The following is a 12,217-nucleotide window of genomic DNA, read 5'->3' as shown; positions in this document are numbered from 1 at the left end:
TGCTCGGCGCAATTATATGCTAATATGTGCAACTATTAATTATTTGGACAAACTTATACGACCTGAAAGAATGAGTTAAGAATTGTTCTGTGACAAAGCTGCTATTTTTGATAGAAGTCCAATAGATTCACAGACACAAAATGCATTGATAAGTTGTTATGATGTGATGAGAGGAAGTATTCCTCTTCTTTTTGTAAAAAAGTTTTGTATGAAACTATAATCAATAAAATAAAACAATTATGGTGCAGTGCCATATGCGTGACCATTGAGGTATGTTGCTGTGCGGTCCACTCTGTTACGCAGAGCAGCCCAGCGCAGGATATCTATCCCAATGCCCACCTCACCTATTGTTGTCTCCGTCCCTGCAAGATGGGGGGCGGTTCTAGGTTGGTCTAGCCTATATTGTGCAGTACACGGCAGCAGGACAGCGTCCTGGGATCCAAATTCTACTGTTGTTCTCTAGTTATACAGCCACTTGTGTTATTATACAGCATTATCTCTGTGCTCACCTGTAGTTTTTCAGCTAGGGCCGAGGTGGGTTGACCTTGTGGGCAGGAGCAGGGCGCACGGTCACACCCTGTAGGTTCTGGTTCATAATGTAGCAGTTCGCTATGAGAGAGCCTCCGGCACGTTAGCGGTGGAGCTAGACTCTTTTTTTACACTTCCTTGTGGTCCATAGCCGCTGCAACAGTTCAATTCTCAGTTCGGGTCCCAGGGGGAGACTGGATGCAGCTTGTGCGGCTGTCCCGCGTGGTTCAGAGTTACCGCAGGTCAGTGTCTAACCGTGTCGCCACCTCTTTGAACTGCACCTCGCCTTCCCAGCCTTGACAACACCCAGTCTGCTTTTGTCCATGGTCCCCACAGGGTTTCAGGGCCAGTCGGGAGCGCCGAGAAATGCCACCTCCCACAACGTATTGGGTGCAGGCCTCTCTTATCAATAACCCCCGCCAGTGCCCGTCTCTTTCGGCCACCACCAACGCATACAGAGCCTCTGCTTTGATCCTGATCTATCGGTCTGCTGGTCAAGGGGGGGGGGGCGCCCGCCACTGTCCTCCCTCACTGTCCTGACTATGGCGCAGTTTTTGTCAACGTTCTTCGGTCTCTTCCCAGTGGGTGCACACAGTGCTGTACTGCTGGCAAGGTGCAATCGCACGCTAGGTCCGGTCACCCAATCAGATGTACCTTTGCTCACACCTCCCAAGCCAATATCATCGCCTCCTCCCTTTCTGCCAATAATTTTCCTGTAAAATCTATACAATTTGTCACACTCCCACAGCCCTCCACTCCTTCCATCCCCAACCCTCATTCTACCCACCACCTGTCCGCCTACCTCTTCTACTCTTAAATAGTTCTCCCGTACCTGTCCTATTGAATTAGCACTGATCGTTAGCAGTGCTAACCCATCTTGTTCTCCTATCAACCCTTTTGCTCTCCAAATGGCCAAAGACTTAGTCTCAATCACTTGCTGTAACGCTCACCTGATTCTCGCAGAGGCGCCGGTCTTGACTGGGCGACTACCGTATCTTCAAAGGTGATGTGTAGCACCCGGTTGGCTCTTTGGGCTGGACCTCTGTGCACTGTATGCCTGACGTGTAGAGTAAGATGTCTGCAGATAGAAAATATGGGGTTAATGAACTGGGGTTATTGGGGTGTCCCTATCTCTTTCCTCTTCTCCTCTCCTGTAGACCCCCAAAGGTTAACGCTCTCACCTTAGGTAAGTGAATTCCGAGCTCTCCATCTGCCTCGGGGCAGGGTGCTGTAACCAGTTTCTTCACTGGATAGGTAGCGCAGGCCTCTTGACTTCAGAGGACTGCTGTCCGTCGTTTACTGCACGAACGGTAAGTTTCGAGTCATTCAAATGTCTTTAAAGTCTTTAGTAATGATGTCTCTTGTTTTGCAGGGTTCCGGCGATGGCGGATGACAGGCTGAAGTGAGTTGAAGATGGAGCCTGTGTGATGAATAGAAGCGCCTGGAAGCACGTAAGTAAGCGCTTGTTGCCTGCTTCACGATGCGCTCTAACTGTCTTTTTATTTTGCAGGTACGAGTTCGGAGCGGCTGTAGGGTGCCGGAATACCCACTGGATTAGATGTGGAAAGGAGTAATGGCACGTGAGTATTAAAGTTCCCCAATGTCTTTAAACGCACCTTGTTTTGTCTTTCAGATGCGGGATGCAGCGCCGAAGGCCTCCGGAGCGTGCGAAGAGTTGGTAAGATTTTGCCTTTCAGATGCCGGAATGCTAACCTGTTCTTTCTTGTCTTTATAGGTGTTGCTGAAGACTGGATTCAGGATGGTAAGCCTTTGCCTTTCAGATGCCGGAATGCTAACCTGTTCTTTCTGGTCTTTATAGGTGTTGCTGAAGACTGGATTCAGGATGGTAAGCCTTTGCCTTTCAGATGCCGGAATGCTAACCTGTTCTTTCTTGTCTTTATAGGTGTTGCTGAAGACTGGATTCAGGATGGTAAGCCTTTTTCCTTAGGCCCAGGACCGGATGCAGAAGACACGATGAGCGTTCTGCTGCAGAGGTTGCAGAATAACGCAAAGCAAGATTCATCCACCGGGTGTGGTTTAAATAGCCTCCTGTAGTGCTTAGGTGTCTCCTTCCACAGCCACGCCTAAGTAAGAAAAGAGTTCCTGGTAAGAAAAGAGTTCCTGCCTTCCAGAAGAGTTCCAGTGTTCTGAATCTAGGGAGTGGCTCCAGCCCCACCCAACAGGAAAAGTAGTTCCAAACAGAAGAGGATCAGAGGCTCAACTGGCAGGCAAGTAAGCAGCATGGTCTGCTGAAGGTAAGTCCACCCAAGCATTATGAGCCCGGCGCTTCCAGCGCTGGGACTGGGCATATTTATGAGCCTGGTGCCACTGGCGCCAGGACTGGGTCCAAAAGGTCCCAATTGGGACTGGTTGGCACTTGGAACCTGGGTTATGGATCTGCTTCCAAGGGAGTTGGGAAAACCCTGACCTTTTGGAAGCAGAGATCATGACACTTGCTCTCATCTCACCGAGCTCTTTAACCTGTCTCTCTCTCTTGCTCCGATAAACTCTTCCATATCCTTCAAATCTGCAACTGTTTTACCCCTATTAAATTAACCCTCTGCTGACCCAAATGTCCCAGCAAACTATCGCCCAGTTTCACTCCTTCTCCATTTTTCAAGAGTCCTTGAGCATATGGTCTTCGACTGGATCACTAAGTGCCTTGAAGATAATAGCCTTTGCGATCAACTCCAATCTTGCTTCCATAGTATACACTTCCCTGAGACTGCACTCCTGAAAGTCTCCAACTTTCTCTCTAATGCTCACTCACTTCAAACTCCTTTCTAATGTGTTCAACACTATCAACCTCTCTACTCTCCTCCTCACTCTCCAGGACCTTGCATTTCACAAATCCGCTCTTGCCTGGATCGCCTCCTACTTGGAAGGTTGATCCTTTAAAATGTCTTAGAACACAAAAACCTCTGACCCCACCCCTCTACCTGTCGGCGTCCCCCAAGCATCAGTCCTTGGACCTCTGTTCTTTACCCTCAGTAACTCTGCCCTACGAAGACATATTTTGCCCTTTGCCTTTCAACATGACCTTTTTGCTGATGGCACGCAAATATTTTTCTCCTTTCCCTGTGTTTCAGTGCAATTCGTCACTGGATGGCTCTCTGCTGCTTCATGCTGAACTCTTCAAAACTGCAAGTCGTATTTCCCCACGGCTCCAATGCAAATTCCTACCCTGCCCTCTCCCATTTTCTTCCTGCCTGACCTTGCTCCCTCCCCACAAAGTCCACATTATTGGGGTCTTACTTGATAGCGACCTTTGACTGCAAAAACTAATCACAAGCTCTGCCTTTGCTGCTCATATTAACCCTCTCAAAATAAGGAAAATGTGTCCTTTTCTTGCTAACCACTCAACAAAAACTCTTATTTCCACTCTCACGCTCAGCAGACTTGACTACTACTCAAGCAGACACCTTGGTCTTTTTCTCTACTCCTTACTCCCTCTAGACTAAGTCCCCAAATGTGATAGCCCCACTCTCTACAACCCAGATCCTCCACACTTCTACCGATGGAGAACATGCTGGTTGACTCTGCATGCAAAATCGCTCAATTCCTTCTCTGAGTCTACAAAATTATCAATGGTCTTGCTCCTCAGTACCTGTCTGTTTGTACCTTTGTTTAATCTCCATCTCGTTCACTCCTATCCTCCTCTTTACTCAACCTGACTGTCACGTGCCATCCCTAAGCCTCATCTTGCTTCTGCTCTTTCTCCCTACTGGCCCCACTCCACTGGAACCCACTGCCCATACAATCAAACCAGCCCAACTGTGAAACTCTTCAAAACTCAGCTTAAACTTCACTTACTTGCTAAAGAGGGATCTCTGACCTGCCCTTCTCTATCCACTCTACCTAACCCCACCGTTGCCTCCAATGACGCTTAGTAATTTAATTTTGCCTATTTAAATAGTAATCCTCTTTATTTTGGAGCACGTTCCCCCTTATGTAAATGTTACCTTTTTAAATCATCTGTTTTCTTATATGTATATATATATATATATATATATATATATATATATATATATATATATATATATATATATATATAAATACATTTTCTGTTCGTTTTGTCCCTGTTATATGTCCCACTTTTTTACACATGAACTGGCTCACAACTTGTACTCATCCTTTGTGCTATTGTACGGGCAACCTTCGTGGGAATGTCTGAGTCATGTGTAAATGTGATATTGTAAGTCATTTCTGATCGAAATTGACATCCCTGTTCTTCAAATAAATACAAATGCAAAACTCATAGAAAGGCATGTGCACATTGTTCATAAATATAACAAGAGGTGAAAGGAAAACACAGGCAGTGTTCAATCTGTGATTTTTTTAAGACTAAGTAATTTAAACAAATGAAAGAAAATAATCTAAAGCAGAGGGAACGAAATCAAGGCATTTTTTGTGGCTTTCGTTGTGTAATACTTTAGATACCTTCTTCTGATGTAAGATTGGCTAGGCTGCCTTCTTTGACCACTGTTGTAGAGATTGGTTCTATTGCCAGTACAGGACACACGTGATTAACTGAGGTCAAAACTCCATCTGTAATAAAAGCAGATTTGTTAGCTGTTTATTTACTGTATTTACTGACCGCATATTCCATGAGAACCTCCGACCACACAATATTAACTAATTTACTGTCCAAAGAATCCCAAATACATATTTGCTGACTATCTGTTTATTGCAAATAAGTTTTGTAACAAAGTCCTCGGAAAGTTACATGTGAAGCAAACATTGTATCGAACCTGTAAACATCATTTTATAAAGTATTTTTATTGTAATTTTAACGACATTTGAGACACACTTCTTCAGTGCTTTCAAGATGAAGTACAATGAAGCATAAACCCACACATGTCAGCCCTTCACTGTCCCCTTCCCCTCTTCTCTTGCAACCAAAACATAACAGTTAACAGTCATCAGTCCAAGGAATTAAGTGTTACCAGGATTTGCCCTTAAACGTCTGTTGAGGGCATGTCCCCTTCCTTTCTTCCTCCATCTGTATATATCCTTTCAGTAGCTGCAGTATTGATTCCAAGATCTGCAGATCTTTCCATATTTCAGGAGGCATCCCCTATTTCAATAGACCACTTCATTCATGAATCTCATTCTCCCCATGCTCTTCTTCCAGGCAAAAAAGATACAAAGTTGTGTCAACCGACCAGTAAAGCACAATGGGCCTCCTTACAAGTATGGCGGTGTGAGAGAAAATTGCAGTAATGCAGTGGCAACTCTGTAACTACTGCATTACCGCTGCATTACCGCACCACTGTACCCCCCTTAGAGGCCAGGGACGTGAGCCCGCTCAGCAAGACCCCTCCTAGTAGACTGGGGACTGGGCAAGTGGGACCTCACTGCGAATGACTCCCCTCTTGGGGACAAGGACTCCCATTCCGGTAAGGGACTCTCTATCCAGAGGACACTATCTGACTATGTAGGAATCGTAAAGAATTTTGTTACTTCTATTTTGGATTCTCCTGCTAGTGACATTTCTTAGATCTCATTGGCTTCAGGTAATGCTCGCTTCTGCCTGAAATCCACAGTCAAAGAGGAACACCACCCCCCTTTTGTTTGTGATGACATACATAAAACCACGAGTAACTTCAAATAAGAAAGAGAGAATCCTACGCAGAGGCGAGCCTCTGACGGGAGGACGTCCTGAAGGGGCGGAGCCACACTAGACCGTGGCACCAGCAGTAGAGTGGTGAGCAAGCGAATCGCTAACAAGACTCTTGAAGGCTGATATCCTGACCGGCAAAGAAGCTAAGGTCGAGATAGAGACTGAAACGGTAAAGCGACTGTCTCACCTGGTGATACGACCACACAGAAGCCGTGATGAGCCTGGGGTCCTTTAACTGATGGCGAGACCAGTCCGCAGCGGAGAGATCGGATCCCCAATCTCTGCAGAAGAAGTGCATTAACTGCCGAGCCGGACAGCAGAAGAAGTGAATGCTCCCAAAGAGTTAATGCCGTTGAGAGGGGCGAACTGGAATATTCGAGGCTGGGAAACCCACAAATGTTACGGGAGCCAGATAAACCCGAGCAGGCAGAGGGTCTACCAAAACCGACCTAAAGCAAGCCTATCAGAGGGCCAAAGGGATTTGGGGAGCCCTAAGAAACCAAGAGACAGTAATACTCAAGGCTGGGAAATCCAGAAGGTTTACAGGAGCTGAGAAAAACCAGACAGGCAGATGCCCCACTGAGTCCCGCTAAAGTAAGCCTGACAGGTTGCAAGAGGACTTTGGGGAGCCCAGGAAACATCACGCATAACGACTTTGGGGAGCCCATGAAACATCACGCATAACGAACAGAAGTGGAGAGAAGGAAAACAAAACAAGAACAATGTCAAGCACCAAACTCGGAAATGGTGGAATTGTATTAAGAAAACCTTTTCTTCCTGGAGAGAAGGAACCGTATGGAAGTAGTTTTTGCATGCAGAACTTGCATAGAGGTTGAGGACTGTACTGTGAGACATGGATACACTTTTCAAAATCAAAAATTCCTGAGAAAGGGATTCAAGTGATTGGGAAAGGCCAAAGTCAAGGACAGAGGCTATGCTCCAGCATCCTTTTTTTTTGTTAATGTTTTCCTAGGTGGTAGGTGGCCCGAAAGCTAATAGGGTTTGGACTAAGGACTATTTCTTTTGGACCTTGACAAGCACCCTCACTTTTAGTTAGGCAGGGAATCCTTCTCATAGCAGTAGAGCAAGGGAGGAGTGTTCTTATTATTTAAATAAACACCCTTGAATATGTCACACCTTAGTCCGAAAGCTTCTTCTGGTTCGACACAGGACTAAAACTGCCATACCACCACTTGTAATCCGGCGGCCATTGCGCCCGACCAAGTGGCGGTAACGGTAATTCCATTTTTGTGGTCTTCTGCTGGATTTACCACAGCAATACCGCCACACTTGTAATGAGGCCCTATGTCACTCTCAGTGGTAATATACCCTATTGGCAGTAGAAGCTATATACTTGTCTGACCAGGATCTCAACAGAAGCAGTTTGGGGCTCACTTCCACTAGCCTTCTCACTATTCCCATTAGTTCCCTGAATACCTGTATTCAGTAGCACTGTATGTTTCCATATTCCCAAATGATATTTGTTCCTACTGTGATCTTGCACCCAATGTATTTATTATCACTACTGCTGCACTTTTATGCAACCTCTCCCTCAACGAATTTACTCTATGAAGGTATTCAAGTTGAGCAGGCCTGCAAAATCTCTCTCATATCTCCCCTTCGGCTCCACAAAGGCTTGGTGTGCTTTATAGAGTATGGATATGGTTTGACTGGGATTCCCTTATGCTAAACAATCAACTCTATAGACGAACTAGGGGTTAGGTCCACGCAGGTCTGTTCTAAATTGTGGTTTAAGGAAATGTCTTTATTGTAGAAACCTGCGAAAACTATCTCTACAGAAGGTCATTATCTGTACATAGTTTCTTCAAGCCTTTCAGCTTCCAGCTTTTGCAAAATCAATTTTCCTTACCACTTTGTCTTCCAACACTAAAAATCTTTCAACTGTCCACATTCCTTCAGGTATCAGTGTCCCCGCTGTGGAGACTGTATGTTCAGCCTTCTCCTTCCAGCCTACCTTAGTAGTTGCCTGCTTCCACAACACACCAACTGCTTTTAAGATCAGAGGCAATGAGTCCACCTGTATGCTACCCAAACTATGAAACTAATTGGTTCACGGGGTCTACTTTATAATGAAAATAATTAGCCACACCGAACAGAAAAGCCCAGTAATACCCCTACAAACTTGGAAGACCAAGGCACTCCCCCTTTCCGACAAACAGTGATCCTGCGTACAGTGACCAATTTTAAAATTCTATTGGGAATCCGACCATTTTGACCCCACTGTTGAGAAAAAGAACACTGGCAAAGGGAATATGTGTACAGGTCGGGATGAGTCATAAAAAGTGACATAAGGGTGGGAAAGGGGTGTAAAAGAAGGGATCTGCAGGGGTGTTGAAAGGGTGTGAAGAGGGTTATGAGGGTGTAACCCCATTTTAAAAAAGGGCAAAAAAGTATTACAAAAAAGAAATACAAAATGACGACCAAATAGCTCATTTTACAAAGGGCAACTCACATTTATGATATATGACCAATTTATACTGCCAAAAGAGCCTTGTAACAACTTAATTCTTTTAAAGTCTATCAAGGTCAGCACACACAGCGCATTCAGCACCATGTACAGAAGCCTTGGAAGAGAGATCATTTTACAGAGTATTCCTCAAGCTACAAATGTTTGTGAGATCTTTATCCATTGTTTTTTGTCATTCTCAAACCTCTTAATAGCAGGGGCGAGGTTGCCTCTGAAAACCTTTCTTTAGTCCTGCTCACATGTAAGCCTAGGTACATGAACGGGGCCTGGGTCACAGTTGGCATGCACTGCCTAGGAATCCCATCCTCACCTCTTGCCACTGAATATATGATGGGCTTGGTCACCGTTGATCCAGTGGGCCTGATGAATTCCTTTACTATATTAGAAACAAGGACCAGAGAACTGCAGGGTTCCTATGTAAACCAAGAGATTTTTGGCAAAAAGTGATTTCTGATCTTCAGCACCCCCACGGCAAAACATACCTCGTTTGTGTCACTTGCTAACCTGAGTTTCACAAAATCTTTCCATTCACCTGGACTCTAGCCCCCAAGTCTGTATATAGGGTCTTCACCCAACCCATGTAATTGGGGCCGAATCCATGTAGCTCAATAAGGCAAGAATGTAACTTCCCTCTACAGAGTAAAACACTTTCTGTGAGTCGTCCATGGACATAACTGCCCACAGTGAGTGGTCTCTCCCTCGAAGTTTGAGTGCGAGGTGAAGTCTTAAGAAGATTAAGTCTTGTAGATTGGAACAAACCCATTTTGTTCCAGATGTATGAAATCCCCTATAACAGCAAAGTTGGCCAAGATGTTAGTTTTGCTATTTGTAAGAGATATTTGCCTATACGATGCACATATATCTGGTGGCCTACCTCCTTTTGGGATCAACACAATCGTGCCTTCTCTTCATTCACCTGGGAGTACCCCTTTCTATTCACTTTCTTGTACATAGCACCCACTTGTAACCTCCTTCTGCAATTAAGTCAAGCCTTCCCCCGCGACCTCATTAAGTTCTGACATCATCCCATTGTGGATTTGATCCACTCATTGTCCAAAACCTCCCCAACTGGGGCTGCCCTCTGCGCATCTCAGAATCTTTTAATCCGTAGGTCTAGCATGAAATCCTCAAATGTTTCGTCCCTGCAGATACTTTGAGAGGGGTATAGCTTTTCATAACAGGCCAAAGTGGGTGCTGCACCTGCACTGTCCATCTGCACAGTACTCTCACAGATTCTAAATGTTTGTAATATATTTGGATTCTTCATCTCATCCTGTGAGCCAAGACAGTCATTTTCTCCATATTTGATTCTTTGCAAATGGCGTTAAATTCATGCATGACCCTTCTCTCCGTCCTCGGAGTAGGGATACTCTTTTTACAGTTTCAAAATCTCGGGTTCTGTTTTCTCCATTTCAACCTTCCTCAGTTTCTCCTTGGTCTTCAGGAATCTCATTTCCTTACCTGCTAATAAGGTATTATAAGCTTTCTATAACATTTGTTTATTTTATTTTGAAATGTCTTTATTGGCATTTCTTAAGATTACAACAGTAGCATGTCTAGGTCGACATGCTACGACATTGAGTTTCACAGGTGATAAAGAACAGAACAATAACATTAAACTAACATTAACTGTCTCTGTATGATTGATGATGCAGTTCGGTATGAATGGGACCAGTGCGGGGTCAAGGCATGAGGAGTAAGGGCAAGGAGGGGAGGGAAGGAGGTTGGCTTCAGGTGCAACTGTAGGTGGTGAGTTCCAATAACAGTGGAGCAGGTTGTTCAGGGGGGTTTGTCGTCAGAGGGATGAAACATACTCCACGTCAGCGCTTTCCAATCGTCTAGCGCCATACTTGCATCATCAGGAGATCTAGTGACACTATCCTCCCAAGCTTTGGTTTAAGCTCCCACCCAGCGCTCCAACTCTCCATACTATGTGTTGTTCTGCGGGCCATTAGGCGTGTCCATGCCATTGCAATGATCCTTTTGGTTAGTACACACGCAATGTCCATGAGTTTTACAGTGTACTTAATTTTAGCTAGTCTGGGGTAAGTTCCTGTTAGGGAGAATTCTATGTAAAGGCTAATTTCCCAAACCTAGTGAGTCCCCTAGCAGCTTTGCTGGATTTTTGGGGTTTATTTTTTTCTCCTGCTAAGAGCGAGACTCTTTTCCTCCCACTCTTAGACATGACTTGAGGTGTTCCTTTGACTTTGTATGTGTTTTATGGGCTATGGGGTCCTTTACATCATAGGGCTTCATTTTTTTTGGTATGTGGGTTACACAGCACCCTCCGTGCCGTAACCCAGGGGTGTCGTAGCGACCCCCAAACATAGACTCAATACCCTGGGACTGACTACTGTCTCCCAGGACATGTGAAGTCACCATTGGCTTTACTAGTCTTAAATTGTGAACAGAACCACTACAAACCATCATATTGTGGACGTACTGGTCGGGGCAATTCGATTGCCCCGGGGTCTGTTGTTCGAGGGGGCACTATCTAGTCTCCCCGACCGAGTTTTGGCTGGTGGCAGTGGATACTACTTTTTATATTCGACCGCGAATATATTCCTATGGGATTTTCCCATTGTTCGAGGCTACAACTTTTTAAAATAGCCTCGAACATACCGCCGGTTTATTAAATTAATATAAATTCACCGGTTGGTATTTTTTGCGGAAACTTGGTTCCAAAATGGCGTTTGTGTTCGCTTCTGTGACTCCAACCCAAGTCGGGCCCTTTGTTCCACTTTTTGACGGGCTTCTCCACAGAAGCCTCCAAAAGTGGTGCCACTCTGTCTGGGTACCACAGGGGGTGTGGGAGGGCGTTTAGGCACCCTGGACAGAGTTGCTCGGCAACTCAAGTCGCACTCTTGTGCGATTGGCCCAAGTGGTGAGCCGCCCGGCTCACGATTTAGCATGTTTGAGTGACAACTAGGCTGAATGAATGGGGGTTTTCTGCATAAAAGCAGGGCTTTGGGGACTGGAACTTCAGAAGTCATCACAGGACCTAAAGAATCCGAGGAGGGAGAAGCCGAGCCGACCTGCAACGACGACACCACCGGTGGAGCCCTGCTGAACCATCTCACCACTTTTCCCGACGACAGAGGAGATCTCCAGCCCGGAGAGTCTTCTTCCTTTGACTGGTGGGGATAACCAGTTTGCCCGTCTTTTCACCTTCCTGGACCATCTCGTGGCTGCCTTGCCCGTGCCAAGCACCCCGGCAACCGGAATACCACAGCTTACCACTACCCCGAAGAAAAGGGTAGTACCTTGTAACCGGGAAACTCCGCGGCTGGTTTCTTCCCTGGCAGTGCAACGACCTTCAGCTTTCCTCCACGTCGAGACCTCCTTTTCCTCTGGACGAAACACCGACTTGCACCCGCTGCCAGGAACAACTGCCCCCGCTGGAGCGTTCTTCCCATTTTCAGGTACTGTGTCCCGCCTGGCTTCCCTTGCGACAGATCGTTCGGGGTGACAGTAAATCCTCGACTTTCTAACCTGGGTTAGCCTGGGGCCTGTTAACTAACTTTTCCTGACTTGATCCTAATCTTTTATGAACTATCTACAAAGACTCCTTGGGCATA

At 45.7% G+C, this 12,217-nt stretch overlaps 1 protein-coding gene across 3 annotated transcripts in view; it reads right to left on the bottom strand.

Annotated features, from left to right (window-relative positions):
• The window catches only part of DYNC2I1 (dynein 2 intermediate chain 1), a 2,286,904-nt gene that overhangs the window by 769,036 nt on the left and 1,505,651 nt on the right, over positions 1 to 12,217 (bottom strand). For all 3 annotated transcript variants that reach the window (XM_069647988.1, XM_069647989.1, XM_069647990.1), the window contains one exon: positions 4,969 to 5,076. In XM_069647988.1, coding sequence (XP_069504089.1) covers positions 4,969 to 5,076 — 108 coding nt within the window. The remainder of the gene's footprint in view (positions 1 to 4,968; positions 5,077 to 12,217) is intronic.

Source organism: Ambystoma mexicanum, chromosome 2q (assembly GCF_040938575.1).
Source record: "Ambystoma mexicanum isolate Mex_15411 chromosome 2q, UKY_AmexF1_1, whole genome shotgun sequence".
Lineage (NCBI taxonomy): Eukaryota > Metazoa > Chordata > Amphibia > Caudata > Ambystomatidae > Ambystoma > Ambystoma mexicanum.
The sequence above is the reverse complement of the archived record's forward strand: the minus strand, read 5'-3'. Positions and strand labels throughout refer to the sequence as shown.